The following is a 26884-nucleotide window of genomic DNA, read 5'->3' on the forward strand; positions in this document are numbered from 1 at the left end:
GAATTCTATTCCTGGTGAATAAACATTTAAAGAAAACGAGGAAATGACGTTCAAAATAGTGTCAAGCCAAATATGAAGGTGATGTAACTATTTTTTTACAAAATGACCTTAAAACGGTCGTTCATTATCAGTCCTTTCCCAATTTTCTTATAATGTCATCAGTACATTATAGATCAAACAATAAAAGAAAACAAATGTACTTTTTAAAAGATATATATAATATAAAAAAGAAGATGTGGTATGATTGCCAATGAGACAACTATCAACAAAAGACCAAAATGACAAAAACATTAACAATTATAGGTCACCGTACGGCCTTCAACAATGAGCAAAGACCATACCGCAAATAGTCAGCTGTAAAAGGCCCCGATAAGACAATGTTAAACAATTCAAGCGAGAAAACTAACGGCCTTATTTATGTAAAAAATTGCATAGAAATTTATGATTTTTATCAAATAGACGAATTTATCGTTCTATATTGGTATTAAAGGATGGCAAGATGCCAACAAGACTAAGGTCTGGCTTAAAGCATCTTTGCTAGACCTCGCAAGCCAAGGAGAGGAGTGGATCGTAGCCCTTGTCTAGCAAATATGGGCTTAACGATGTGAACTTGAATAAAGGGCTTGACAAAATGGAATAAATTAAATAACAATACTTGATTGTTTGTAAAATTATAGAAATATTGTGATGGATTTATATATGAAGAGAGAGTTTTGAACATCCATTGTACAGACAGAAACTTCAAATTTAACTTTCTTGATATCGTTCTGGTCATTGTTTCACACAGAAAATTCGTACGTATAAAATTGATCGTAAGTCTTCAGCAATTCAGTATTAGAGTATATATAGACAAATACATTGATAGATTTTTTTTATACTTTGACAAAATGTAGTATATATTGTGATATGTTCTAAAATATTTAATGCGGATTGAAATTATTTTTTCTCGAAATTTGTGTACTACGCTTGCGTACTACCAAAATACGACTTTCATTGACTTTAGTATTAGAAATTATTAATCCTCAAGTTTTATGGTGTTTTCCGCATATATATCATCAATTGTTTGCAAGATAATTTGAGAAAAACTGCAAAACATGAAATTGGCCAATTCATGAAAAAGAAACAAACACTGATCTACAAGTCGTCCTAGCATGGATTTGTATAGTTAGTAGTACTAGTGGTCCTAGTGAATTGCAATATGAAAAATATTTATTTCAATTGTACAGATCATATCGCTGTGTGGTGATTTATCTGTAAATAATGTTTAAACTAATGCAGGGAGTATTTAACTTGTACCCATTTCTATGATAGATACACACAAGGATTTTTTTAAAGGATGGAACTGTAGAATTCGTATTTCAAATGGGATTTCAGATCGTAATTTTTACGGCGATGTTGTTTATAGAGAACATAACATTGGCTACGACCCTGTGAACTCATTGATCATTTGAATAAACCCAAATGTTAAAGATCATCAATTTCACACTGTAGAATCTTTGAATATTGTTTGTATAGTTATCAACATTGGTTTTGTCTTTGATACATTGATATAGAGCTGATATATATATATATATATATATTCGAACTGGTGATACAATGTATTAAAATTCTTGTGCACAAGGCAGCGCTTTTATCAAACTTTTTTTTGCATCTTTAATCTTAATCCGTTGGTTGGTTTTGGAGCTTATGTGTGGTTATGTATGCTTGTGTTTTTTTAACAACATGACTTTCTAATATTCATTAGTGGTAATTTGAGACTTTTATCTTCATATTTACATGTTTTATGTGCTTTTTGCCATCCAATTAATCAAACCATTTACATATGTTGTGCTAAGGGTAGAATAGGAAGGAGTGCTCAAAAATTTTCCCAACCCCTTCTACATTTTCTATTTGCCTGTTCTATGTCAGAAGTCTGTAATTCGGTGCACAGGTATCATTGTGTGTTGTCTGTAATTCGGTGCACAGGTAATATTGTGTGTTGTCTGTAATTCGGTGCACAGGTATCATTGTGTGTTGTCTGTAATTCGGTGCACAGGTATCATTGTGTGTTGTCTGTAATTTGGTAAATAGTTATCATTGTGTGTTGTCTGTAATTCGGTGCATAGTTATCATTGTATGTTGCCTGTAATTCGGTGCACAGTTATCATTGTGTGTTGTCTGTAATTCTGTGCATAGTTATCATTGTGTGTTGTCTGTAATTCTGTGCATAGTTATCATTGTGTGTTGTCTGTAATTCTGTGCATAGTTATTACTGTGTGTTGTCTGTAATTCGGTGCATAGTTATCACTGTGTGTTGTCTGTAAGTCGGTGCACAGTTATCATTGTGTGTTGTTTGTAATTCAGTGCATAGTTATCATTGTGTGTTGTCTGTAATTCGGTGCATAGTTATCATTGTGTGTTGTCTGTCTGTAATTTGGTGCACAGTTATCATTGTGTGTTGTCCGTAATTCGGTGCATAGTTATCATTGTGTGTTGTCTGTAATTCGGTGCATAGTTATCATTGAGTGTTGTCTGTAATTTGGTGCACAGGTATCAGTGTGTTGTCTGTAATTCCGTGCATAGTTAGCATTGTGTGTTGTCTGTAATTCGGTGCATAGTTATCATTGTGTGTTATCTGTAGTTCGGTGTACAGTTATCAGTGTGTTGTCTGTAATTCGGTGCATAGTTATCATTGTGTGTTGGCTGTAATTCGGTGCATAGTTATCATTGTGTGTTGGCTGTAATTCGGTGCATAGTTATCATTGTGTGTTGGCTGTAATTCGGTGCATAGTTATCATTGTGTGTTGGCTGCAATTCGGTGCATAGTTATCATTGTGTGTTGGCTGTAATTCGGTGCATAGTTATCATTGTGTGTTGGCTGCAATTCGGTGCATAGTTATCATTGTGTGTTGGCTGCAATTCGGTGCATAGTTATCATTGTGTGTTGGCTGTAATTCGGTGCATATTTATCATTGTGTGTTGGCTGTAATTCGGTGCATAGTTATCATTGTGTTGTGTCTGTCATAGTTGATTTTGTTTACAAACTCAACATATTGGTTTTCCCGTTTCATTCGTTTCAGAAGTCAACATCTCTCTGGTGCTTACATGAAGTGTTATTGTATCAATTAGAATTTTCTATGTATATCAAATAATGAAGATGTCATTATCATTCGAATATCTTCAGTAGCCGGTACGGGGTATGGGAGGTCACCCGATGTACTTTATAAATACTATAACACTGTTATACCACTGTCCCAGGTATGGGGAGGGTTGGGATCCCGCTAACATGTTTATAACCCCGCCACATTCCACGGTATTTATGTGTCTGTCCCAAGTCAGGAGCCTGTAATTCAGTGGTTGTCGTTTGTTTATGTGTTACATATTTGTTTTTCGTTCTATTTTGATCAATTTTGGTAAATAAATTAGGCCGTTAGTTTTCTCGTTTGAATTGTTTTACATTGTTATTTCGGGGCCTGTTATAACTATGCGGTATTGGCTTTGCTCATTGTTGAAGGCCGTATGGTGAACAATAGTTGTTAATTTCTGTGTTATTTTGGTCTCTTATAATATAGATGAGGGTGGTAATGCCCTTTACCGTCATCCGTCAATCGGTCATTGTTGGCTACCGTGATTCGTCAAAATATCCTTATTGAGATTTGTCAGATGTCTCAAATAATTATCGTTACCGTCAGATGGGGGGGGGGGGGGGGGGGGGGGGGGGTCACGGATGGGTGATTCGTCACGGCTGGGTTTTTTAATCGTCTTAAAGGAAGTACATTTTATCGTCATGCACAAATTAAATACCGTTTTGATAACGTTATTTGACAAGAATGTTTACCCCCCCCCCCCCCCCCCCCCCCCCCCCCCCCCCATTACTACCCGCAATGCATTTGTGTCAATTTAAAAAAAATCTTTCATTTGCGCCACAAGCAGCGGCTATATTTCATTTGCGCCAAATTATGACAACTTTATTTGCGTCATTTCACAGGTAATACAGGCAACATATAACGGAAAAGTTAAATATTCATTGTTGTATCGTGAATAAGATTTGTTTCTACAGTATTTCTCCAGGATAATTGTTCATACTTATTTCTAATACAAAACTGAGGCTTTGAATTATATTGTTCAGCTGCTTGAGTGAGGTGTAAATCTATTATATCTAGAGAAACATAAATTACTAATATCTTCCTCTTGTACTGTGCACTGTTAAGTAACGGTTCAACTTTGGATACTTGCTAAGGTACAGATAAAAAGGTTGTATAGCTTTAATAACCCCATCCCTCCCAAAGCGGTTGTAATTTATAGACCGCGGTGGTTAGGTTTTCAGTTAAACCCCATAACGACGGAATTCTGGGTAAGACAGATGTTTTGACAATGGCGGCTAAAATGTTTGCAGTTCCCTCTAGCAGATTGCCTTTGTTCACAAAAACAATTCAAACTACAATGCACAACAAGTTTAAGCTTTATGAATAACAATAACATAATTAAAACACAAACAGAATATAAGTTTAAAGTTATTGTCCCGTTATAGTATCTGTAAAACAGGAACATGTCTCGCTTCAGAAAGTGACAACTTTTACAAAAGTTATGAACAAAATATTGTGACATTGTTTTTCGACTGTCAGCTGGATATATCATAATAAAAATGACCAGAAACATATGCTTTGTGTGTGGGAGTAGAGGTGCAGAGAATAAACTCCGTATAAAGCCTTGTGACAATGAACCATATTTTCCTTTCCTTGAACACCATGATCCCCCTAAAGGTTCAAGTCTTCCAAGCAAAGATGGGATTGTTGACAGTTGCAGGGTTTGTACTGCTTTCTTATGTCAACAATGGGAAGCATATGAGCGTTCTCATACTCCAGCAATTAAAAGATTATATTGGTTAAAACGAGCAGACAATGGTCATTTTACTGGTGCAGAAATGAGGTTGCAGGGTGAATATATAGCTCAGATAATGGGTCTTCAGTATCAACCAGGTGCCTTTGATGGAAGAACTTCGCCTATAGATATTGGGAGAGAAAGTGGAATGAGAGAAGTGTCATCTACAATAAGACATGAGAGAAGATCTACAGAAGTTCCAAAAGAAAAGAGACACAGTACCTCAACTCCACAACAAAAACCAACACCAAGTGTACAACCTACAATGAATGTGCCTTTGTATAATTCAAACAACAGAAATCAAATGACCTCCCAGGGCCAAAGTGGTTTGAGTGATGGAGTTCTGGATTTGTCGGTTACTAAGAAAAATGAGAACCCAAAAGACTTCAATAAAAACCCTACTTTTCTTTGTTACCTTTGTGCACATCAGACAAATTCGATTGAATGTAAAATAGTGAATTCTGTAAGACGTTCTAACAGTGAACCCTATTTCCCTGTTATACAAAGCCTACCTTGTATCCCAGGGGCAGTGCCTTTAAATGAATTAGGACAAGCAAGAGTTTGTGTGCCTTGTAAAAATTCATTGTTTCAACAATGGCAAGCATATGAAATGTCGGGTATACCTGCCCAGCACAGAAACTATAAAGTATATGAAAATCAAGAACTTAAAATGTTGAGAGCAAGTGCATCTACACTACCTGGAATGCAAATGCAACAAGATGATCTTTCTCCGGAAAAGCTTGAACATGTTTGTTACATTTGTGGAAATGTTTATGCAGCAGAATTGATAAGATCCCTTTTCACTGCTCCATCAAACGAACCATCAATGGGAACATTATTTTTCCCATTTGTAAGAGAATTGAGTAGACCTGCAGGTGCTGAGCCCCTTAGATCAGATGGTTCTGTTCTGGCTTGTAGAAATTGTTATGAAGCTTTGTACAAACAGTGGCAACTTCAAGAAATGGAAAGAATACCACTTGCACAGAGACAATATACATTATCCTTTCTCGGATCGAAAACTGATATGCTTGACAGTTCTTTCAGAATGAAGCAAATGAAGGAAGAACCTGTGCAGAAAATTACTATTGCAAGAGAATCAAAATCACCAAAACCAGATTTAATCAAACCATTAAATATTCAAATCTCTGAAAACACTTCTGAAGACTCAAACACTTTGTTGGCATCTCAAGGATTGTTAGCAATTGCTTCATCTGGTTCTTCTGCACAAGGAGATGTCCTAATACCAAAATCTAAATCTCCGTTTAGGGCAAACAAAAGTCCAGCAATAGAAACAATTGCGAAAACAGTACCTCATCCGCTACAGCAGGCAACAACTATCCCAAAGAAAATATGTTTTTTGTGTGGAGAAAAATGTCGCTTATCCAAAGCTCATGTATTGTGCTCATATCCTACTAGACATGAAGCTAAAACATTAAACAATCAAACAGTTCCATTTTTCCCCTTTTTAGCCAATAGGGAACCAGCACCAAAAGGTGAGCCAATGACAGAAGATGGAACTGTTATTTCCTGTGATGTTTGCTTTCATATTTTAATCCAACAATGGAATGATTATGAGGAAAACAAAACAGGAGATTCAAACAGATGGCTTAGGAAATACAATTTGCCTGATTTTGTTTGTTGCTTATGTTCAGAGTGGATGAAACATAAGAACATACAGCTACTCAGTTGTAAAACTTTTCCTTTTCTCAAAGATATCAAGCCATCCAATACAGCCCCAACAATAGAGGATGGTTATACTGTAGGGGTGTGCAAAGCATGTGCTCACGGTTTGAATCATCAGAATGCTGAATATGAAAGAATGGGTGTTCCTTATGAGCTAAGGAAATTTAATTGGACCACATCACAAGCAGATACTGGAGAAAACAGAGAGGATGATCACAGTGGGGATGAGGTATTTTAAAAATTAGTCTTTCAATCTGTTTGTTTCATATGTCAAATAAAAAAAAATATATGCATCTTCATCACAAATAACCACAAGACATTCAAGTAGAACTTCACTAGGAGGCAATATTCTTTTTACATTCTGCATCGATACATGTTTATACAATATTCATGTCAAGCTCTTAATTCTCCTTAATATAAATAGTTGTTAGTAAATTAATCCATGTAAACAAAAAACTATGAAAAATTGCATACACAACATATTTTTGGTTCACATGTATGTGTGTGTGCTCACACATACACCTTATATACTATTAGATTAATTTGCAGTTTTGGTTTTACTTATTGTTGAAGGCCTAGTCTAGTACAAAGCAGAGCTCATATTCATACTACTTGTAATTTGTAACTGAATGTTTAGCAGAATTTTGATTCACTCGGAACTCAGAAGAGTTATTTTAACCATCAACTTGTAATGTATTGTATTTGTTGATAAATGACAGGGCATAACCAGTATTGAAATTCATTTCAACACTGCATTTCGCCATGACTTCGTCTGGTTTTCAGTTTAAAATAAATCTTGAGCCATTATATAATTTATAGAGAGAACTTTTTTATTATTATTATCAGGATTCCAACAAAATAAAAGAACAAGAACAGAGAGAAGATACCAGAGAATCATTTCAGGAAGATTCAGAAGATGTAACAGGTAAATAGGATAGAAACTATTATATTTGTATTTCAGCAATTCTGAAAGATCACACAATTACATGTATATAGAAAATACCGTATTTGATCATGTATATGAGCCCTTTTATTATTAAAAAAAATCATGATCCACAGTTGTATATAATATGCGCTATATATATATCTGGTAAAAAAGTGTATGATATAACCTAAATACAGTAATTAGTCACACATTTTTGTCAGGTTTTCTATTCACTCTATAGACAACCTATCACATAGTGGCATTTTTAAATATGACCTATTTTGTGCTTAATTGATAGTTGGTTTCAAAAAAAGGACTGAACAACTGAAATTTTGTAGGGGTCAATCTGGTTCTCAATGAAATAAACTATGCCCAATCACTGTTCAGAAAATAGCTGCGGAACCTTAGCTCTTAGGTCCTTATGCTATATTTTTACAATTCTATGGTCCACAAATAGTAAAAAAAATAGCATAAGGACCTAAGAGCTACGGTTCCACAGCTATTCAGAAACTAGATGTGTCAAAGCGGCAAAAATAGCCCAGTCTCAAATTGTTGAAAAATCTGCAATTTCAAGATCACATGTGGACACAAACATGATGGTAGTCTCACATATAAAAAATCTGCTCAAAATCTGGAGGCGTATAGAAAAAAATTCTGTATAACTTATTTTCAACAATTTTCTAAGTTAATTTTGGCAAAAATTAGCAGAGCTGAATGAAACTTAAACTTGATCTGAAACTCATTATGGTTAGCTCAAATACCAAAAATGAGCCCAATATTTGAAAGCGTTTAGAAAAAAAGTCTGTATAACTGTGATTTTCAAAATTTATTGAAGTCCAAAGCCCTAAATTACAGCAAAAATTAGCCGAGCGGAATGAAACTTAAACTTGATCTGAAACTCATCATGAGTAATTACATACCAAAAATTAGCCATGAAAATCTGTATATCTGTGATTTTAAACAATTTATCATGATTATCAAAGATTGTAATTTCGACAAAAATTAGCTGAGCTGAACAAAACTTAAACTTGATCTGTTGACATATAAAAAATCAGCCTAATATCTGAAGGCGTTTAGAAAATAACTCTGTGTAATGGTTTTTTGCGGAATGACAGAATTAAGTAATGACGGATAAGGGTAAAACTATATAGCACTGATAACTTCGTTGTCTGGCCATAAAAAGAATAATTGTAGCATTTTGTAATTGTTCAAATTTTCATATGATTGAATCATGACTGCAAATTTTCCTTTTTGGATTAAGTGTTCAAGTGACCTTCTTAAACGTGTTTATTTGTAATACCAAATTCCATGAAGTCTGAGAAATACTCATAAAAAAATCTCTCAATCATAATATTGTTAACATTGTCAATTTGACGTGATTTAGTGCAGAACATTTTTTTCTAAATTTAATGTATTTGTTAGAATTTCATGGCATTTAAGGGTATACAATTATTTAGTTCAAGAAAATATATTAGTTCAAGACAAGAATATAAATATATTTAAGTCATATATATGTTCATAAGGCTTGGATATGCATACATACATTTGTATACATCTTCTTGGATGTGATATGTCTATAGATTACAATTTCTAGAGTTAAGAGTTATTGCCCTTAAATCACAAATTTTACCATATTTCACTTAGAATGTCATTTTGCTGGCATGATAATGGCCTGATGTAACCCCACCATGGAAGTTTTTGATCCAGTTACTATTTACAAAATTGCATAGAATTGCTTAAGAAAATAAATGCACTACAATACTCAGTGCAGATGCACACTGTTTTGAAAGTGATGTTTTTTGCACAGAAACTCTGTTAATAATTTGAAATCCAACTAGCTGAACTTTTTCTTCAGTCATGAGGAAAATTGCAAGCTAAATGGATTTTAACATAACGAGTTGACACAAATTATAACAGATGAAGCAGATTCCTGATGAAAAGCTACCATAATTTTTTGCCTTATCAGGATGAGTCTCAATGATATTGCCTGTTTGAATAAAGATTGCATTAAATGCAATCAAAAACTGATTGTGTGGCCTTAATATCTATACATCTTCCAAGGTTTATCACTCTTTGAGATATACAAAATATAGTGAACATAACATTTTATACATCCCATCCATGAACCTAGACAGAAATGTATTTATGAAATAAACACTCATATATTCAAGTTTCAAAATGATGTACTCATCAAGAAAATAATTTAACTTTTGATAGCCTTAATCTAATATTTGTTCTAAAAATATCAATGATATCATCTTCAAAAATTAGAGTTATCTTCCTTTGTCCAGAATTATTGTTGTATCAACTTCAACCAGCGCTTTATAGGTTGCAGTCTCGTAATTGACTGGTCCATAGGCTTACATACAAAACAGCTGATCTTTGAAGATAAAAAAAATATGAAATGCTACATAGAAATAAAATTTCATGTACATGTATGTACTAATGTGAAATAGTGATTTAATAGAAAAAAAAGTGGGTCATGCAACGAAGAATATACAGTAAATATGATATCTTTCCACTATCCTGGATTGATATCCCCAAAAAGATGCATTTTAAAAAAAAATCTAGATATGTTTCAATTCAGCATAAACTTATAATCAAACAGAAAAAAAATCCAGAAAAAAATGGACTATTTTGTTTCCCTCCATACACCGAAAACTGGAGTGGTAATACAAGACTGGTACCTATACAAGGCGATATTTGATTTTACTTTTCACTGATAAATTGAATAATATTTACCCTTCAGTGCTAACAAGCACTTTGATAGGTTATGTCTATTTAAAATTCTACTTTTGATATCAGTTTAATATATGATGCATGTAAATTTAACCATCCTATGCGATAATTGTGGGTTTTTTTTCCTTCAATTTCATTTGAATTTATTATCAATGTGTAACCATGAATATATAAAAAGAAGATGTAGGATTGCTAATAAGACAACTCTTCACAAGAGACCAAAATGACACAGAAATTAACAACTATAGGTAAACTGTACGGCCTTCAACAATGAACAAAGCCCATACCGCATAGTCAGATATTAAAGGCCCTGAAATGACAATGTAAAACAATTCAAATGAGAAAACCAATGACCCTATTTATTTAAATAAATGAATGAAAATTAAAAATGTAACACAGAAACAAACCAAAATCTTGAAGTCTGTTTATTTGAATAATATTAGTTGAAAGAATAATTGAGAATAATTTGTTTTTTTGTTGTTGTTTTTTTGTTGATTGTTGACAGCTCATTGAATAAGTATTTTCATAAAACCTTCAAATACAAAAAATTAAAGCAATGTAGTCTTTTATCTTTATTCATGGTCATTGGCTTAGAAATATAAGAAATAAATAAATATACAATTATTTCAAACTGATTAGATGAAAATATATAGTTATATTTTCCCCATAGTACTGTTCACCTTACAGTATTTAATAATCAAAGCAATGAACATCTATCTTTGTCTGTTACCAGTTTAGATTTGAGTTACTGCCCTTTGATCATAAAATGTGATCATTTGATTTATGATGCCTTTAACACCAATTATGATCTTTTTTATGTGTTATAAGGAATTCTGTTGTGTAGTTATACAATGGAGGTTATTTGGATAAAAGAGTTTTATTAATTTCTTCTCATTATGAATAAAAAGAGATAATGCTAGCTTAGCCTTGAATGTCTGCTAATATTTTAAATGTTTGTTATTAAATAATTAAAGGTTTAAAAGGTTATTCATGCAAGTATGGATTCTTGAACTTAGAAAAAGTAATTATAATGATTTAAATTTTATAGAATTTCATGGGTTAAGATCAAAGCTTGCTAGAAAATCAAGTATGTCAATAGTACTTTTAAAAGTTAAAAAATCTAAAAGTGAGAGGCTAATTTTGAAATAGATTTTTGAACCACAGAATTATATGGCTTTTGCAAATTTTTGGTTCTTCCCTCCCTGGGATTCAAACCCATGCTACTGAAATATTATGACACCAAACTGGTGTGCTAGACCACACAACCATCTGGGCTTCATAAAAATGAAGCTTTCAGTGGCCGGGTGTTGCCTTTCCACGTCAGTTTTAATCTAGCGTCTTACTACAGTACATGATATGTAAGGCATGAAGATGTTATTTTTACAGATCAGCTAAATTATCTATAGTAAAGGATCCTACAAATTAATGTAATATATATATAAACAAGTTTAAATTGAAAACAACGTTCAAACTATGATTGCGTTGGATAAAAACTGCATTTTCATATGTGTGCATATAACAAATTTTGTGTTGTTCCTGCTGTATTTAGACCCTTACAATGAAATTTGTTACGTGTACATCTAATCTAATATAAAAATGTATATGTGAGAAGTAACTGGTAATGATACTCTGAAATAAGGATCAGTCAAAATGAATGACTACTATTTGCTTTTAACTCATAATTAAAGTTATTTAAGGTTGATTGATAATTTAATCAGACTTTGAAAAATATGAAAATGTTCAAATTTACTTGTTAATTAGATGTATAAAAAAAATAAAAGCTCGTAAGAAAATTTGACATGAAAAGAATTTGTCATTGTTCACATCAATTTCAATCAATGCTTTACTAAATGTTTTCAATGACATTAAATAAGATTAACCGGGTAAGCAACAATTGTCTCCCCTTGACCAATTGATTTTCTGTCATCAAGTTATGACAAAAGAATCATCGGTAATTTTGACAAACAGTGTGTTTTTACTTTCCCATGTGGAATAAAAGATAGATGGAATTTATTTCTCCAATCAATAATTGGCACCTCGACCCCATCCCTATTCTGACAAGCACACACAACCTCTGACCTAAGCATGTCTTAATCACATTGAAACTAGTGGCAGTAAATTTTCTTGATGCCCCAAGGCAATAACACATTATCTTCAAATAATTACCCTCTGTTAGATTATCATATTGATTTATTTTAACCTAGAAGCTTCCTATCTAAATATTATCAAATAACAAGCCGACAAAAGATTTTTCTCACTTTGTATTGCTCAATAATATTGCCGATCTTAATGTCGCATTCAGTACGGTAACAAAAGCATATTTTATTGAGTCTATTTATTGTTATTCAATAAAAAATTGTGATTTAAAGCTCAAATATCCAAACAACAGTGGGTAAAAATCTAAATATATTCCGATTGTAAATAAATGTAATGATTTGTTTGGATAGAAGGTAGTTATCATGCAAAAGTTATTAATTGATGGGTCGTGAAAAGGAAAAATTTTGTACAGATAATGTCGGGATTTTAATCTTGTCAAGGTTGGGTAATCAAATTAGCCATAAACTATTGCTATGATCAATAAATGATTGCTTTATGAAACTTGTCATTTACATATACTCCTCTGGGAAAATAAAATTAAGATGTGTTTTGATTAGCGTAGGGTGATAAATAATAATTTATATCTAACAGATCAGCAGTTGGGAATTGTGCCCTTTAATGTTCAATTTTAATATCCCTAAAAACACCAATAAAAGAATTGATTTTTATTTCAACTCTTTGGGAAATGATGTTATATCCGAAAGCCTATTTCCAAATGAATGACACTCCAGTTGTTTAATGGCAGGATTAACTATAAATAAAATACTAGCTAACCTTTTACGACTTCTTTCAACAAAAACATCACGTTTCATTGTTCTGTATACAATATGGCTATTTGTTCTTGTTTGTTTTCTTATTGCAACTTTATGTTATATTTGTTACAAAGACGTTTTTCTGCTAACTGTACTATTTAATAAATATTCTGTGATTGATGATAAGGCCAATGGTTATATTGTTCAGTGTCCTTCCATTTATTGTTAAATTTTCACCGAACTAGATTCGTTTTAAGAAAAATGCTTGTTTCAATAAAATTCTTGCTCTTTGTCGTAAGTTTTACCAACCTGATTTTTTCACCAGACTTTTTTGGTAGGACATGTCTTCCTGCCCAAAAGGGGGGGGGGAGACCAATACAGCCCTTTCTTGCTTAGATTTCAAATTAGTTTAAACTTTTTAATGCCGATGATAATAATGTATCATTTAAACAAAGACTATATAGGAAATATGACTTATTTTGAAATCTGCACCTTATTAGCATTAATTTCAATTTTCCGCTTCAACTTCACCGTGAAAATAGGCCCATTTCCATAGGTTTTTATAAAACAATATTTAGTTATACAATAGTGATAATATAAATAGAATGAAGTGCAATATATATATATATCATTTGGCAGAAACAAGTTCTGTAGTGATTTAAAAACACTTAAGTTTGTCTGACCTTAGGCTCAGTTTTCTAGGCCTAAAATGCTTCAATAGTCCACTTTTAAATCTCTTTATATGACTGGTTTGGAGTATAAAAGAATGTTGGACAGATATTAGTCAACATCAAGGTTCTATAACATCATGACTCTTTTACACCTGTCAGAAGCAGCAGTTGCAGGAAAGAGACCCAGCTTCTCTGAAGGACCTTTGAGAAATACATTCAGGTTATTTCAAAGTATATTTACAATTTCTGATGACAGTTGAGCTTTCATGAGCTGACAGAAGCCAGTTCAATCCCAAACATGGTGTCTTTACTATAAAATTACGGTTCAAATAAAAGAAATGTCATGAAATTTTTTTTTCAATAGAGAAATTCATGTTTATTCTGGATGAAATATTTGATTCAAAGGATGTAACAGCCAAACATTTAACTCTAGTTAGTTTACCTGATTAAAGAACTTGATTTGTAATAAGATTCAATATTTGTTGAACAAACACAGGTTGATTATATGTCACCATCTTATCTCTGAAGACTGAGAAGTGTAAATGAAATACATTGACGTTTAATTATTTTATTTCTTCTCCTCCAAAGATATCATATAAACTGATTATCCATCACAATACCAGTCAGTAAGAAAAGGAGATTGTTTAAAGGGAATGCGAAGGTGTTGATGTGTTTTTTCCGTGTTAATCTTTTTAAAGAAAATCAATAGGATCTTTCCTTAACAATTGTTCGTCTTAACTTAATTGACGATCATGTTATTACCGATTACCATTGTTTGATTCTCCTTAAAACTTTTCAGTACATCTATGAGGGATAAAAGATCAAACTCTCGCCATTTTAGCCAAACCTAATAGAACTTTGATTGAATCAATTCCTAGTGTCTTTGGTTCTCCATTTCACTTCCGTGTTTTTAATAGTGTAATGGTTTTAACTTGTACTAATGAGCTAAGTCGTGTTTTGTCCTCTACATAAGCAATTCAAAATGAAATTGCAGCAACATTAAAATGCTTCATTCGGTTACCATGACAACATGGCACCTGAACCTGAAAAGCTTTAAAAATTATCAATAAACAGCCACTTGCTGGCAAATTTGAACATGATAAGTGCTGTTTCTTCCTTCATTAAGCACATCACTAATTATTGAACATTGCGGATATTAATGTTGTTAGTCTGTGAATAAGCCAGTTTGAGGGAAGTAATAGGTGAAAATGACTTGTGTTACAATTGGATTGCTGAGAGAATTAAATGAAAAACCTATTACAATATGACTGATTTAAAAAAAGCAATTTTATTTCGTTTCTCAAAAGAGATGGGGGTCTTAATATTAGTTGAGAAGATGAATTGATAATAAATGGTTTAGAAATTTCATTGATTTGCTAATAAATGTTTACACAACAGTTAGCATGTTTGATAATGGTATAATTCTATAAGTGATTCCCGGGTTGTGATTCGAGCTTATATTTGTACAACATTAGCTTCAGGCTTGACTAAATGCCACTGTAATTCTTATTTTATCCTTCCTAATAAAATGATTTACAGAGTAATCTAATATAGAAATGAGTAACTCAAAGCAACACTTTTTTATGTATCAAAATTGTTTAAAGCTTTACCACTATTGACAGATTGGTATTAGCTTTTATAATGAAACAGGCTGAAATTGAAGACTGTGTAGAGAGACCTTTTTAGTCTGAACTCTTTGGTCAACATTAGCTTCAGTGTTGACTAAAAGCCACTGTTATTCTTGTTTTTAATCCATCCTTCTAAAAAAATTATTTGCAGAGCAATCTTGTAGAGAGAGGAGTAATGTCTAGCAATACTATTTTTGTTGAAGCAAACTTGTTGAGAGCTTTTATTTACTGTTTAAGTACATGTATTGCCAGATAAGTATTAGTTAACAAAATGAAACATGCATAGGTGAAACCCTCTGTAAAGTGGACACCTTTCTTATCTGAACGCTATAGGGACAGTCAGTGAATATTCTTGTTATACAATTTGCCAACCAACATCCTGACTATTCTGAACAAAATATTGTCCCAAGGGTGTTTGAAAACCAAATAGAATCGTTTGTATTTTGCTTACCTTAAATTCATTTTGAATAACAGAAAGTTACAAGTTTTAATGCGACTGAAAATTAAAATTTGAATTGTACATTGGTATTACGATGTATTAGTCTTTGTCGTGACGGATGGTTTCTGGATAAAAACTTTAGTATCAGTGAATAGAAATAAAAAAATAATAATATTTTAACACAATGTTAATGACCACAAAAGAAAGGTTGGGATTGGTTCTGGGGGTTATGGTCCTAATGGTTTAGGAATAAGGGGCCAAAAGGGGCCCAAAACAAGAATTTATCTAGTTTCAGGACAATAAGTTGTGTATAAGTATTCCAATTGCTCTGAAATTGTACCACAATGTTCAATACCATTGAGTAGAAGGTTGGGACTTATTTTAAGGGTTATTGGGCAAACAGTCTAGGAATTAAGGGCCAAAAAGGGGCAATACTGGTCATATACAGATTCACCAGTCCTTTCCTGTCATATTCAAACCAATTCATCAGTTCTGATTACACAGGTTTCACTGTATTAGGTTTTTCTGGTGATGAACCTAGGTTCCTGACTCTGGCAGTAAATAGCCAACAATAGGTCCTTTATATGTGGTAAAAGGTCAATTTTACAAAGAATTAAAAATGGAAGCAGGGAGGGTGTGAAAGAGACAAATGCAAATATAATAAGAGAGCAGCCCAAGGCCACCAGTGGGTCTTTAATGCAGAGAGAAAATTCAGCCTGTTTTTGGAAAAAAGTTTTGGCTGTGGGACAGTAATTGCTCAGATGTCTACAAAAGAAAGCCTTCTGTTTTTAGATAGTTTGAGATAATGAGGGTCAAAAGGAAGTATTTATGAGTTGAGTAGATGTCTTGCCTATACAACATGCTATATGTAGCACTATAAAGATTGCTAGGGAAGCTGTTTAAAAGAAATGTCAATTGCTGTAATCAAAAGTTCCCACCTTGTAAGTTAAGATTGAAGCAGCTGACAAATTTTCACGCTGCTGTCGTGGCAATCGAAATAGAAAGTGTTTGATAGTAAAGATATAAGATGGAGAAGATACACTGCAAATACAACATATTAGCTTGGTTTATACAATTCTTTCACTTTTGAAATGATGAAATCTTATATAACTTTTATTATGCTGGAGTTTCTTACTATAAGCATTCAATCAGTATCTGTAATAATTATAAATCTTCTTCTTTATGATACCCCCTTTTTTCAAATTTGGGTTTGAGCATTTTTAAAGGATAGAGGTCCATTGTAATAAGAAGTCAGGTCATTTGGTCAAAGTTCAGATATTTGTCCACATTCTTGTTCAAAAAGATATTTGACTGACAAATGCACAGTAACTGCTAACTTCACAGTACATATCTTATGTAGTACTACCATGAAGTGAGTGTAACTTTTATGTCAAAATCTAAACTTAGAATGCCTTATTACTGTGAATTCATTCATGTTTGTGGGTACCAACTTTTATGGATTGAGGATCTCGAAAACTTGCATTTTGGTGCGATATTTGATTTCTTGTTTGTACCATTCTCTGCATACAAAGCCAATATTAATTTACGATTTGTTGAACATTTGGAAAAGAGCTGGTTATAAGTTTACATCTCAACTGAAAAGTGATGAAAAATAAGTAAATGTTTGTCAAATTAGTATTTCAAATGATCAAATACTTTATTAATTATATGCTATGCTAGGTTTGACTAATAACAGCCACACTGTAGGGTTTTGGACCAGATTATCATATGATATGAAAATTGTTACATGTCTACATATGAGTTATATGAATTATAAATTCTGTTCCTTTATTTTATAATTGGGTAAAGTTGAATAATTGAGGCTTTATGTGACAATTTATTAAGATTGCACGACTTCCTTTTAACTTGCAAAAGTTTAGGAACTTCTTAGGGTTTAAGTATGTCAAATTCTACCTGTTATATTATAAGAGAAAAAAGGAAAATAATATCGTACAACACTAGGCACCAAGTACAAACCAAACAACTAATAATCAACAAATTTGTAAAATCTTTTAGTTTTCTTCCTTGTTTCATTACTTCATTCTGGCTTGAACCCTTTGTTTATGTTAAACCAATTCTTTGAAAGATTTCTTAAAACTTTTCCTAACTTTTCTCCGCCATTCTATACTGTATCATTCTGAACCTGTTTTAATGTTTACCATATACATGTTATACAAACATTTATAAAATCTTATGCAAGTTATAGTGTTAAAAAACATGTGAATTTACTGACATTTTATTAATTGCATAAAAACGTATGACTTATCAATAAGCTTGTCTTTTCTTTATGAAATACATACTCATATTTAAAATACATTGTCGACATCTGCTTGTTACCAACTGCTCTTATGAAATTCATTTCATTTTTGTAGTGATCATATTTTTGGATGAGTTCATTGTATAGTTTAATTCAGGGTAGGATAGGACGATAGAAATACTGACATAAGTGTCAATGGGGGTCATATCTTTTATAGATATTGTATAGACGAGTTATATTGATATCGTAATCGCTTAAAGGTAATGCTTTAGTATTCATACTCAAGGTTTATCAACACTGTTGCACCTTTTGAAGCTTGAGTGCTCCCGCTTTGTTGCAAGCTATCGTGAAGCTCACTAGTCCGTTAACGTGATTACTAGCTTTTACATCAATTAGAAAAGAATAACAGATGATATGATACCTCGCTACGGAATGTGTTTCATCCAGCATACGGCACAGTTCAAATAATCAATGAATATAACTGGAGAATAGAAGAAGAAGTCGTCTTGTCAATTGATAACTGTTTTCTAATCCTGATGAGTTGTAATGGTGTTTGGGTAAATTGAAGATTACTTCTTTACTACGTGTATAGAAAGAATATCTGGGAGGTGTTTTCTGGTGATTTAATCGTTGATTTGATATGAAATAAAGATGACTGGTATATTAATGTTGTGGTGGAGTAACAATTGATCCAGAGTGATATGGTGATACAAGTCAGTTGTCTGTTAAACAGGGGAAAGTGATTATCTTATTAATATAACACTAGGATCAATAAAAAGGAAAATGTCGCTTAATAACGGAGCATATCCACATCTGATGGAGGCTTATTTAATGTCGCAGTATTCTGGAGCTCTACCTCCACCTACCATGTTTCCATTTCCTGGTAAGTGATCAATTAAATCAGATTAATAACGTTTAAGTAAAAGTTTTAAATTGATAATTAAATAAATAAAGGTCATTGAAGATTATAAATGATCACCTTTGCAGCCATTTTCTAGCTGCTATTTCAGAAAATAGCACACAATTTCTCTTGTATCTTTTCTTGATATAAATATTGAAATTGTTTAGTAGATTAATTGTTGACCACTTGTTACTTTGCAAGACAAATTAACGCTTGAACGTTTGTTTTCCACCAAAATATTGTCATAAAAGATAAATAGTCCTTATCAACAATATTTGCTTTATAATTAAATTTTCAAGTGATTTTGATATAAAATGAAATGAACATGTTTTAATTTAGGATGTATTCTGAGAATTAAGTGTATTTTCTTTTCATATAACTGGAAGTCATAGCTTGAAATATATTTAGTCTTATTAAAATAAACAAGAGAAGAGTAAAAATATAACATTTATCTAATTTAAAAATTTATTAGTTTTCATAGTTCATTGTATATACCCTTTTGAGTAAAATATCCTAATATTTTTCTAGACAAATCTTCTAAACTCTTTTACGGCCTCATTCTGACAAAACACTTACATTGACAAGTAAACAAATCTCTGAGAACTTTCTTCTGTGTGTGTGGATCAAGATTATTGGGTGGTTATAGTGATTAAGTGAGGTCCTAGGCTCACAATAAAAAGGCTAAGTTTCTACCTTTCATCAAAGCTCATACATCTGTCAACTATCTAACATGGGGATCTATGTTACTGTGTGCCTCAATAGATTGGCTTAATCCTTTTTCACCTGATAAATGAAGGAAAAGACATGCAATTAAGTTCCCCACTAGATAAATACAGCTTGGGGAGGCTTAAGAGGAAGGGGTGCTTTCTATAATAATTTTCAAACTCAAACTTCTATATAAAAATGCAAATTTAGAAGACAAATTCTTAAAAAAGGTCTTTAAAAAATTATCCCATGTATCCTGTCTTGGGTTATAGTTTATAGGTTTTAAAGACAAAAATAAAATACAGTAGCAATCTGCATTTCATTGACATTGACCACATTAGGTTTAAAATTTTTGTATCCGTTCTGAAAGATTTTTTTCAAAAGTATCTGAAATATTTGATCTACCTTTTCATCACTTATTTGAGATCATTTGTAAATGATATTTTTTCCTGAGATTTTAAAGATAGCTGGGTACGCTTGTAAATGGACCCTCTTTAATGGTTGGTAGAGCATTGTAAATAAACGGGTCTTAAATCATCACATTGTTTGAAAACATTTAAAGGCCTCCAGAGGCATTAATATTTCAGTTAAGTGACTTCTTAACCTTTAATTTGTAAATCTTCCTTATAGATTACCATCTGACCAACCTTGTTGAATTAAAACGGGGCTAAGATCAATTGTTTATCAGACTTAAAACATCCAAACAGTCATATGAAAGGCCATAGATGTACTATATGGTTTTGATTAACTCCGATTGTTTGTCTCACTGATGTAAAGTGACATACTATTTGCTTCCATTGTTTACTATTGTCGTATTCTGTTACGTAAGTTCAGAATCTTCCGTGACCTCCTTCCTACAGGGTAATTTGAAGCACAACAGCTGATTAATGTGGTGTAGGAAACATTTTTTTGTGTAATAAATACTGTCTCATTGTTACCATGTGTTACTGTAACTTTCAACACCCAATTTTATTTGTGAGACGACTTCTTTAGTAAACAGAGTGTAATGTTGGAAGTGGTAAATTACCGATGTTAAAGGTGAGATCATAAGCATTCATTTATGTCATTATTTTTCTCTGCGTTTTATTTTTTTACTTTTCAAATGTAATTTAACATATCCATCCTTTTTTCATCTAGACTACTCTGTCTCAACCATGGGATAATATAATTGAGAACACAGAAGACAAAAAAGTCTTTCTTCAACTAGTTAGCACCATTTGTGGACTGGTATTGGTCTTTATACAAAAATAAAGGATGTTTATCTCATTGATTGATTGATTGTTGGTAGCTTAACATCCAGTGATATATTTATCTCATGAAGAGAAACAATATGTAAACTGGTTAATAAGATAAAATCCTGTTTTGAAGAATGGAATTTTATGTTACTTTAAACCCTGTTTTTATTTGTTTCTTCATTCAGTAATTCCAAGAGTTGCTGAAACTGGCCTAAAATAAAATTTGAATATAGAGTCAATTAATTACATGTTTCAAATCCAAATGTGATGCATTATGGGAAGGTATATACTCCCTATACTCTTTATTCAATGATGGGAATGAAATTAACACCTGTGATCTCTTGTTTGATATAAAATACCCCAACTTTGTCTCCTAAGCTTGTAAAATTGCCTTGTCACTGTGTATTATAGTTGGTATGCAAATATGCAGTATTAACATGCTTAAAAATGTCAGGGCAAAGATTAGTTTACTTAAATAGCATGTGGGTACCTTTATTATCCTATTTTACCTTGATGTAACTTATTAAATAAAATTTAACAGATTCAGTTTACAAATTTTTTGGTAGTTGTAGTTATGAATGTTAGATTTTTGCCAGCATATACTTCATGAGATTTTTTTAGTTGGATCAATACTCAGAAAATCTTTAGTTATGTATGGTCAGCTTGATCATAGTAAATACTAAATCTCACATATTTTTGTGCTAATGTTAGGAAAAATGGGATTAATAAAAAGATAAGCATTGATACAACAAATGTACGCAACATAAACTACATTTGGGTAGTTGAAATTGTATCTTTGAAATCCAGAGGCAGATTAAGGTGGGAGGCATCGGCAGTGGACTGCCCAAACTTTGTGAAAATTTCTGGATCCGCCACTAAAATTTATGTTTGTTAAACTATGATAGTATAAATGATATGAAGTTTTCACCCTACATGTACATGTATAGTTTAGGTAACCTCTAGATGACAGTGTACACTAATTACATGTAACGAGGTGACGCCAAGATCAAACGATCTGTAATGACAAGTTCACATGTATTTTATTATTACAAACATTTTTTTAAGGAGAAAAAGACATTGGAAATTAAATACATGTGCTAGATTTTACCAGGGGAGAATGAATTGCAGGGCTGATTCTAATTATAGAAATATTATAATTCAATCATCTTCATCAAAAGTATCAGCAATAGTTTGATTGAGCATATTACCCATTAGATCTGTAGAAAAAGTTTGATTTAATGCAGTACACACAGGAAAATTTTGTTTCCCACCTGTTTGAAAATTATGAAAAGCCATCAAGTTTTAAAATATGTTTGAACAGCCATATTGTGACCCTTAGCTCTGATCTCTATATGCATCACTTGTAAGAAGAATATTAACATGGTAATATATTCCAGATCGATACCTATGATTGTTACAGTTAAAAACATGCACGTATTTAGTTACTTAAGGGTATGTATGGTTGACAAATAATTGCAGTAGAATTACCTCATAAGTGGGGTGTTATATTTGCATATCAGAATTAAAAAGAGTTTTTATGTAACTGTAGATTATTTATTTATGCAGGTTTTTTTTTCATTTTTAAGGCATTTAATTTTATGTCGCATTTGAGGACCTGTATGCATGTCTCAATTTATATCAAGATAAACTTACATTGAATGAAAAGTTAAAGTTCAAGGAAATATCTATTGTATGTCTTTTTATATTTTATTTATAAAAGCACTATAAATTAGAATTTAAGACCTTTCAACTGTTGTAAACATCAATCTTTTTCCTTTTGAAAATTTCTAAATTATAAAAAAAAATCCCATTCAATGTAGTACATAAAAGCATTCATAAAAATACAAGGGTCATTAGGGGTACATGGGTATAAGGGTTTGTCTGTGCCTGTCTTTAAACTCAAGATTTGACTATTAAAGCTGGCATTGAAAGCTTTAGGAAAGCTCATGTTTAAATAAATACATTTTAAAGTTGACATTGAAAAAAGGGGATGAACAAGATGTTTTTTAAAGGGAATTCAGCAGCTTGGTACTAAATACTTTAAATCCAGTGGGGCTGTAATAAAGCATGTGAAGTTTAGTCCATTAAATGGTTACTGTAGCTTTTATTTTTAATTAGAATAAAAAGAGAGTTTCTGTAATAAAGATCTATCTATTTTAGTCTAAGTTCCAAATAACTGCTTTTTGTGTATTTTAAATATTTCATAAGGGTGTCTGTGTAAGTTTAATCTGATTCCTTGTATTTAGAGATCCACATTTTCTCTAAGCTATATGGTGGCTAGCTGAAAGGCAAAACTGCTGTCTGTATCTTATAAACCATTGTTTTCTGGTTTTCTGTTAGCTGTCATACTCATTCCTGTTGTCCCACATTGCAGATCCTCACTATATAAATACCCCTCTACCAATTTACTGACTGTAGATAATAGTTGCAGGTCCTGAACGTTTTCATCAACAATCAATCAATCACTGGGTAATACCCCAGATCTCCTTTTATACATATAAATGATTTAAGTTTCTTCATGTTTTGTTTTTTTATAGTTTTGAAATGTTTGATGTGTGTTCAATGGTAAACAACAGCTTGCTACAATGAAACTTAAAAACTACACATTAATACTGATAGTAAATCTTGTAGAAAATGTTTAAAAGTTATATATTGTTCCTAGGACATCTGTAGCATGGTGACATTCTATGGATATATACATTATATGATTCATTTGTTATAGATAATAATGTTCTGAGGGGGTTCCCAACAGTTTAAATTCAACAATATTCATAAATTTTCTGATTTTGATTTAGAGAACATAAAAAGTCTACTGCATTGATTTATAAAGTGAAGAATGAAATGATTGGATCCAGTTCAGAAACCAGCATCCAAAAAATGAATCAGTTTTTGAATGTTTAGTCTTTGTTGCAAAGATTCTTGAATTTAACATAAAAATTAAGACATTGTGTCCAATTTTAAAGAGTGATCGCCCCTGAAGTGCCATATACACTCTAAATTGGTTAGTTATTTGCTTGGGTTTACTTGGGTCTTTTTTTAATTCAGAGATTTAGAAGTGTAACTTTTCAAGTGGCCTGATTTGATACCATTTAAAAAGATTTTCTGGATCAGTATTCTTTCCTCTGTTGAAGATATTGAAATATGTGCCATTATGTCCCTTTGTGGAATATTGTGATCTTTCATGTGACATTATGTACTCTCATGGGCCATCAACTTCAAAGAATTTATCTCAGCCCATAGCTCCAGTTTTCCCCAATCACTGCAACCAACATATGTTCATTTCTCCCTGATTTATTCAGGAATATTGTATCTGGCCTTTAAGATGTGTAGCAGGTTAACAGAATTATTGAAATGTCAATCATTCCTTGTTTCTAAAAGTTATACAATAATAAAATGATAATCTGTTATAATGAAATGTCATCTAACAGTATAAATTTGACATATTACTTCACAAGATTTTGCACAGTTTTGTTTATGTAGTAAGCTATTGACCTAATAGTACTGTGTCCCAAGGTCTAGAGAGGGAATTTTTCATGAATATTTCTCTGAAGCAGAATCTAAGCATGGGCCTTAGGCCTTCGTGGTGGAATTTTTGAGTTAATATAATTTTTCTGATTTTCTACTGCTAGCCTCCCCCTTTTTCTACAACCAGGATTTGTCACTGTGTGGGGATAGAGATTTTTTTTAATGTGATCTTTAAAGTCTTCAAAAGAAATATATATCAACATTTTTGTCAGTCGGGTAACTATTTTTATTTGATTTTAAAAATTTGATTTTTTTTAGCCTCAATTTGGATCTACTACTGAATCTGTCACTTTGATGATTTAGTAGTACATAATTAATTGAATGAAAGAAAACAAAGAATTAAATGTACAAAGATTGACAAACTACGTAATACCTTCTCCCTTGTTGCAGCAGTCAGAGTGTTTGTCATTTCAAGTAAACATTAAACCCGTCTAAATTATATATTATGTTAAAATCAATTGTATGTACAAATTAACGTCTCTTGAGAAACAAGGAAATCTGCCAAACAGAACTAGAGATCAAAAACTCTACCATTACAGCAGCTCAACATTTATTTTATATCTTATTGTCCCGAGGAAAATCGATTATCGGAGATGTTACTTCACAATTTCAAAGCATTAAATAATTTAGAAAGATAAATTTAGGCAAGTAATAATGTTTAATGTCAAAACAGCATGAAATTGAGTCGTCATTGTGTGTTTTTATTGGAGAGATGAAATTTTTAATAGTTTTATGTGGGTACAAATAAGGATGAAGATAAAAAGAAGAATTTTAGTTTGATTTATTATTTATTCTGTATTTAGAACTGTGATTTATACCTTAAAGTTTGATTTATTTATAAATAGAATTCTCTGTCTCTTGCAAAGGTGATAGGTTGATGTAAAGTAAAGCAGGATCTCAACTTCAATAATGTTTGGCCTGTAATAATTAGTTAACTGTAATGTGAATTTAAAATTACTTTGTGTAAATCAGCCTTTTTAAATGGATTTTTTTTAAGTAAGAATTCACGCATAATACCCCTTTTTTCCCTCATTCCATTAACAGGGGAATCAAATTTACAACAGAAATAAGTTTTATGTACAAGATGATCTTGATATCTTTTCTAAAGTAGTGATTAAAGCAAAGAAATTTAACTGGAACATTTCATTTAAGTGCATCTCAAGACATGAATTATGAAACCTCATTGAACTGTCAGGGCAATGATGTAGACTGACCCTTGCACTAAAATTGTCAAGCAAAACTTGTGAATAATTAATGCCATAATAGAGGATTCAATTAAAAAATGTGTCATCGTAATATTCATTGGAGAAAAATGGATTAAAACTGTGCAATGTGTGTAATGTCATGAACTAAAGCATATGTTACACGGCAGCACTCTGTCAATGTTACATACGCTTATCTGCCAAATTGCTGTTCATCAAATAATGAAATAGTATTTATTTGTAGATTGGCGATGAGATTAAGTGTATTATCTCTCCTTTGATTCACTACTAAAACTGCAATTTGTATATTTATTAAGAAATGTTCTGCACCATTTAGACAAGGAAGGTGGGAGGTTTGTTCAAGTCTCTGTTTTGTGTCAGTCAACAGCTGATTTTTGTGGAAGAGAATGCATCACTTTGCAGATTTAATTTGCGTGCACTTTGACCCTGCAGCATGTTTACCATCTGTTGCCAGGTTGATTTCAACACACTGTGTTTGATCTGGTACAGAAAACCTATTTCTGATGTAAATTTGATTAATCTTTAAACAATGTTTTGCAGATTTAAGACATTGCATGTTAAGTAAAACATGCCACATTACACCGGTTATAAATAGATACTTTTGAGCTGGTGACTTCCTGAAAAATTTGTGTATAACTTCCTTCTAAAGATGTTTTAATTTGTATAGAATATATTATCCATGTAATATCTGGCTTAACCTTTAGCTGTAACGATCGTAGGCAAGTAACTTGAAGTTTTTGCATGATGAGATAAAACAGTTTTAATTTTCTTAGAAAAAAATTGTCATGTTTACAGGAAATATAAAGATTATCATTACTGTTGGTATATATTTGTAATTCTTCACTGTCTGTATTAAATGTTGTATTTGTGTTTGCTTGACCCATATGGGTGTATTTTTGCAAATAAAATTATTATTATATAAGTTCATTAGATATAGCTACATGGAGGGGGCACCGGAATATTTAAGGGGTTTCAAGCTTAATTTTCAACATGAGAAAGAAATCAGAAGACATGATGTGACTGCCATTTTAGGTTTCATTTTTGATATGATCCATTGTAGAAGTATAAAATATATACATAAAGATTCAAACTCTGCATCTAGTGTTAAATGACATCTTTTAACTTTTGACAGTTATATTTTATTGTGGCTTTCTGTCACTCTGCTGTGTTGAAGATCAATTGGTGTCCTTCTGCTGTTATCTGCTCTTTGGTTGAGTTGTTGTCTCTTTGACAAATTCACCATT

General features: G+C 32.0%; 1 protein-coding gene across 1 annotated transcript in view; it reads left to right on the top strand.

The window, feature by feature from the left end:
* The first annotated feature begins 4327 nt into the window (after positions 1–4327).
* The window catches only part of LOC134721636 (genetic suppressor element 1-like), a 57610-nt gene continuing 35053 nt past the window's right edge, over positions 4328–26884 (top strand). Inside the window, exons 1-2 of the mRNA XM_063584762.1 lie at positions 4328–6772; positions 7390–7468. Of these exons, the coding sequence (XP_063440832.1) occupies positions 4625–6772; positions 7390–7468 (2227 nt within the window). The 5' untranslated portion in view covers positions 4328–4624. The remainder of the gene's footprint in view (positions 6773–7389; positions 7469–26884) is intronic.

This window comes from Mytilus trossulus, chromosome 6, assembly GCF_036588685.1.
Source record: "Mytilus trossulus isolate FHL-02 chromosome 6, PNRI_Mtr1.1.1.hap1, whole genome shotgun sequence".
Taxonomy (NCBI): Eukaryota; Metazoa; Mollusca; class Bivalvia; order Mytilida; family Mytilidae; genus Mytilus; species Mytilus trossulus.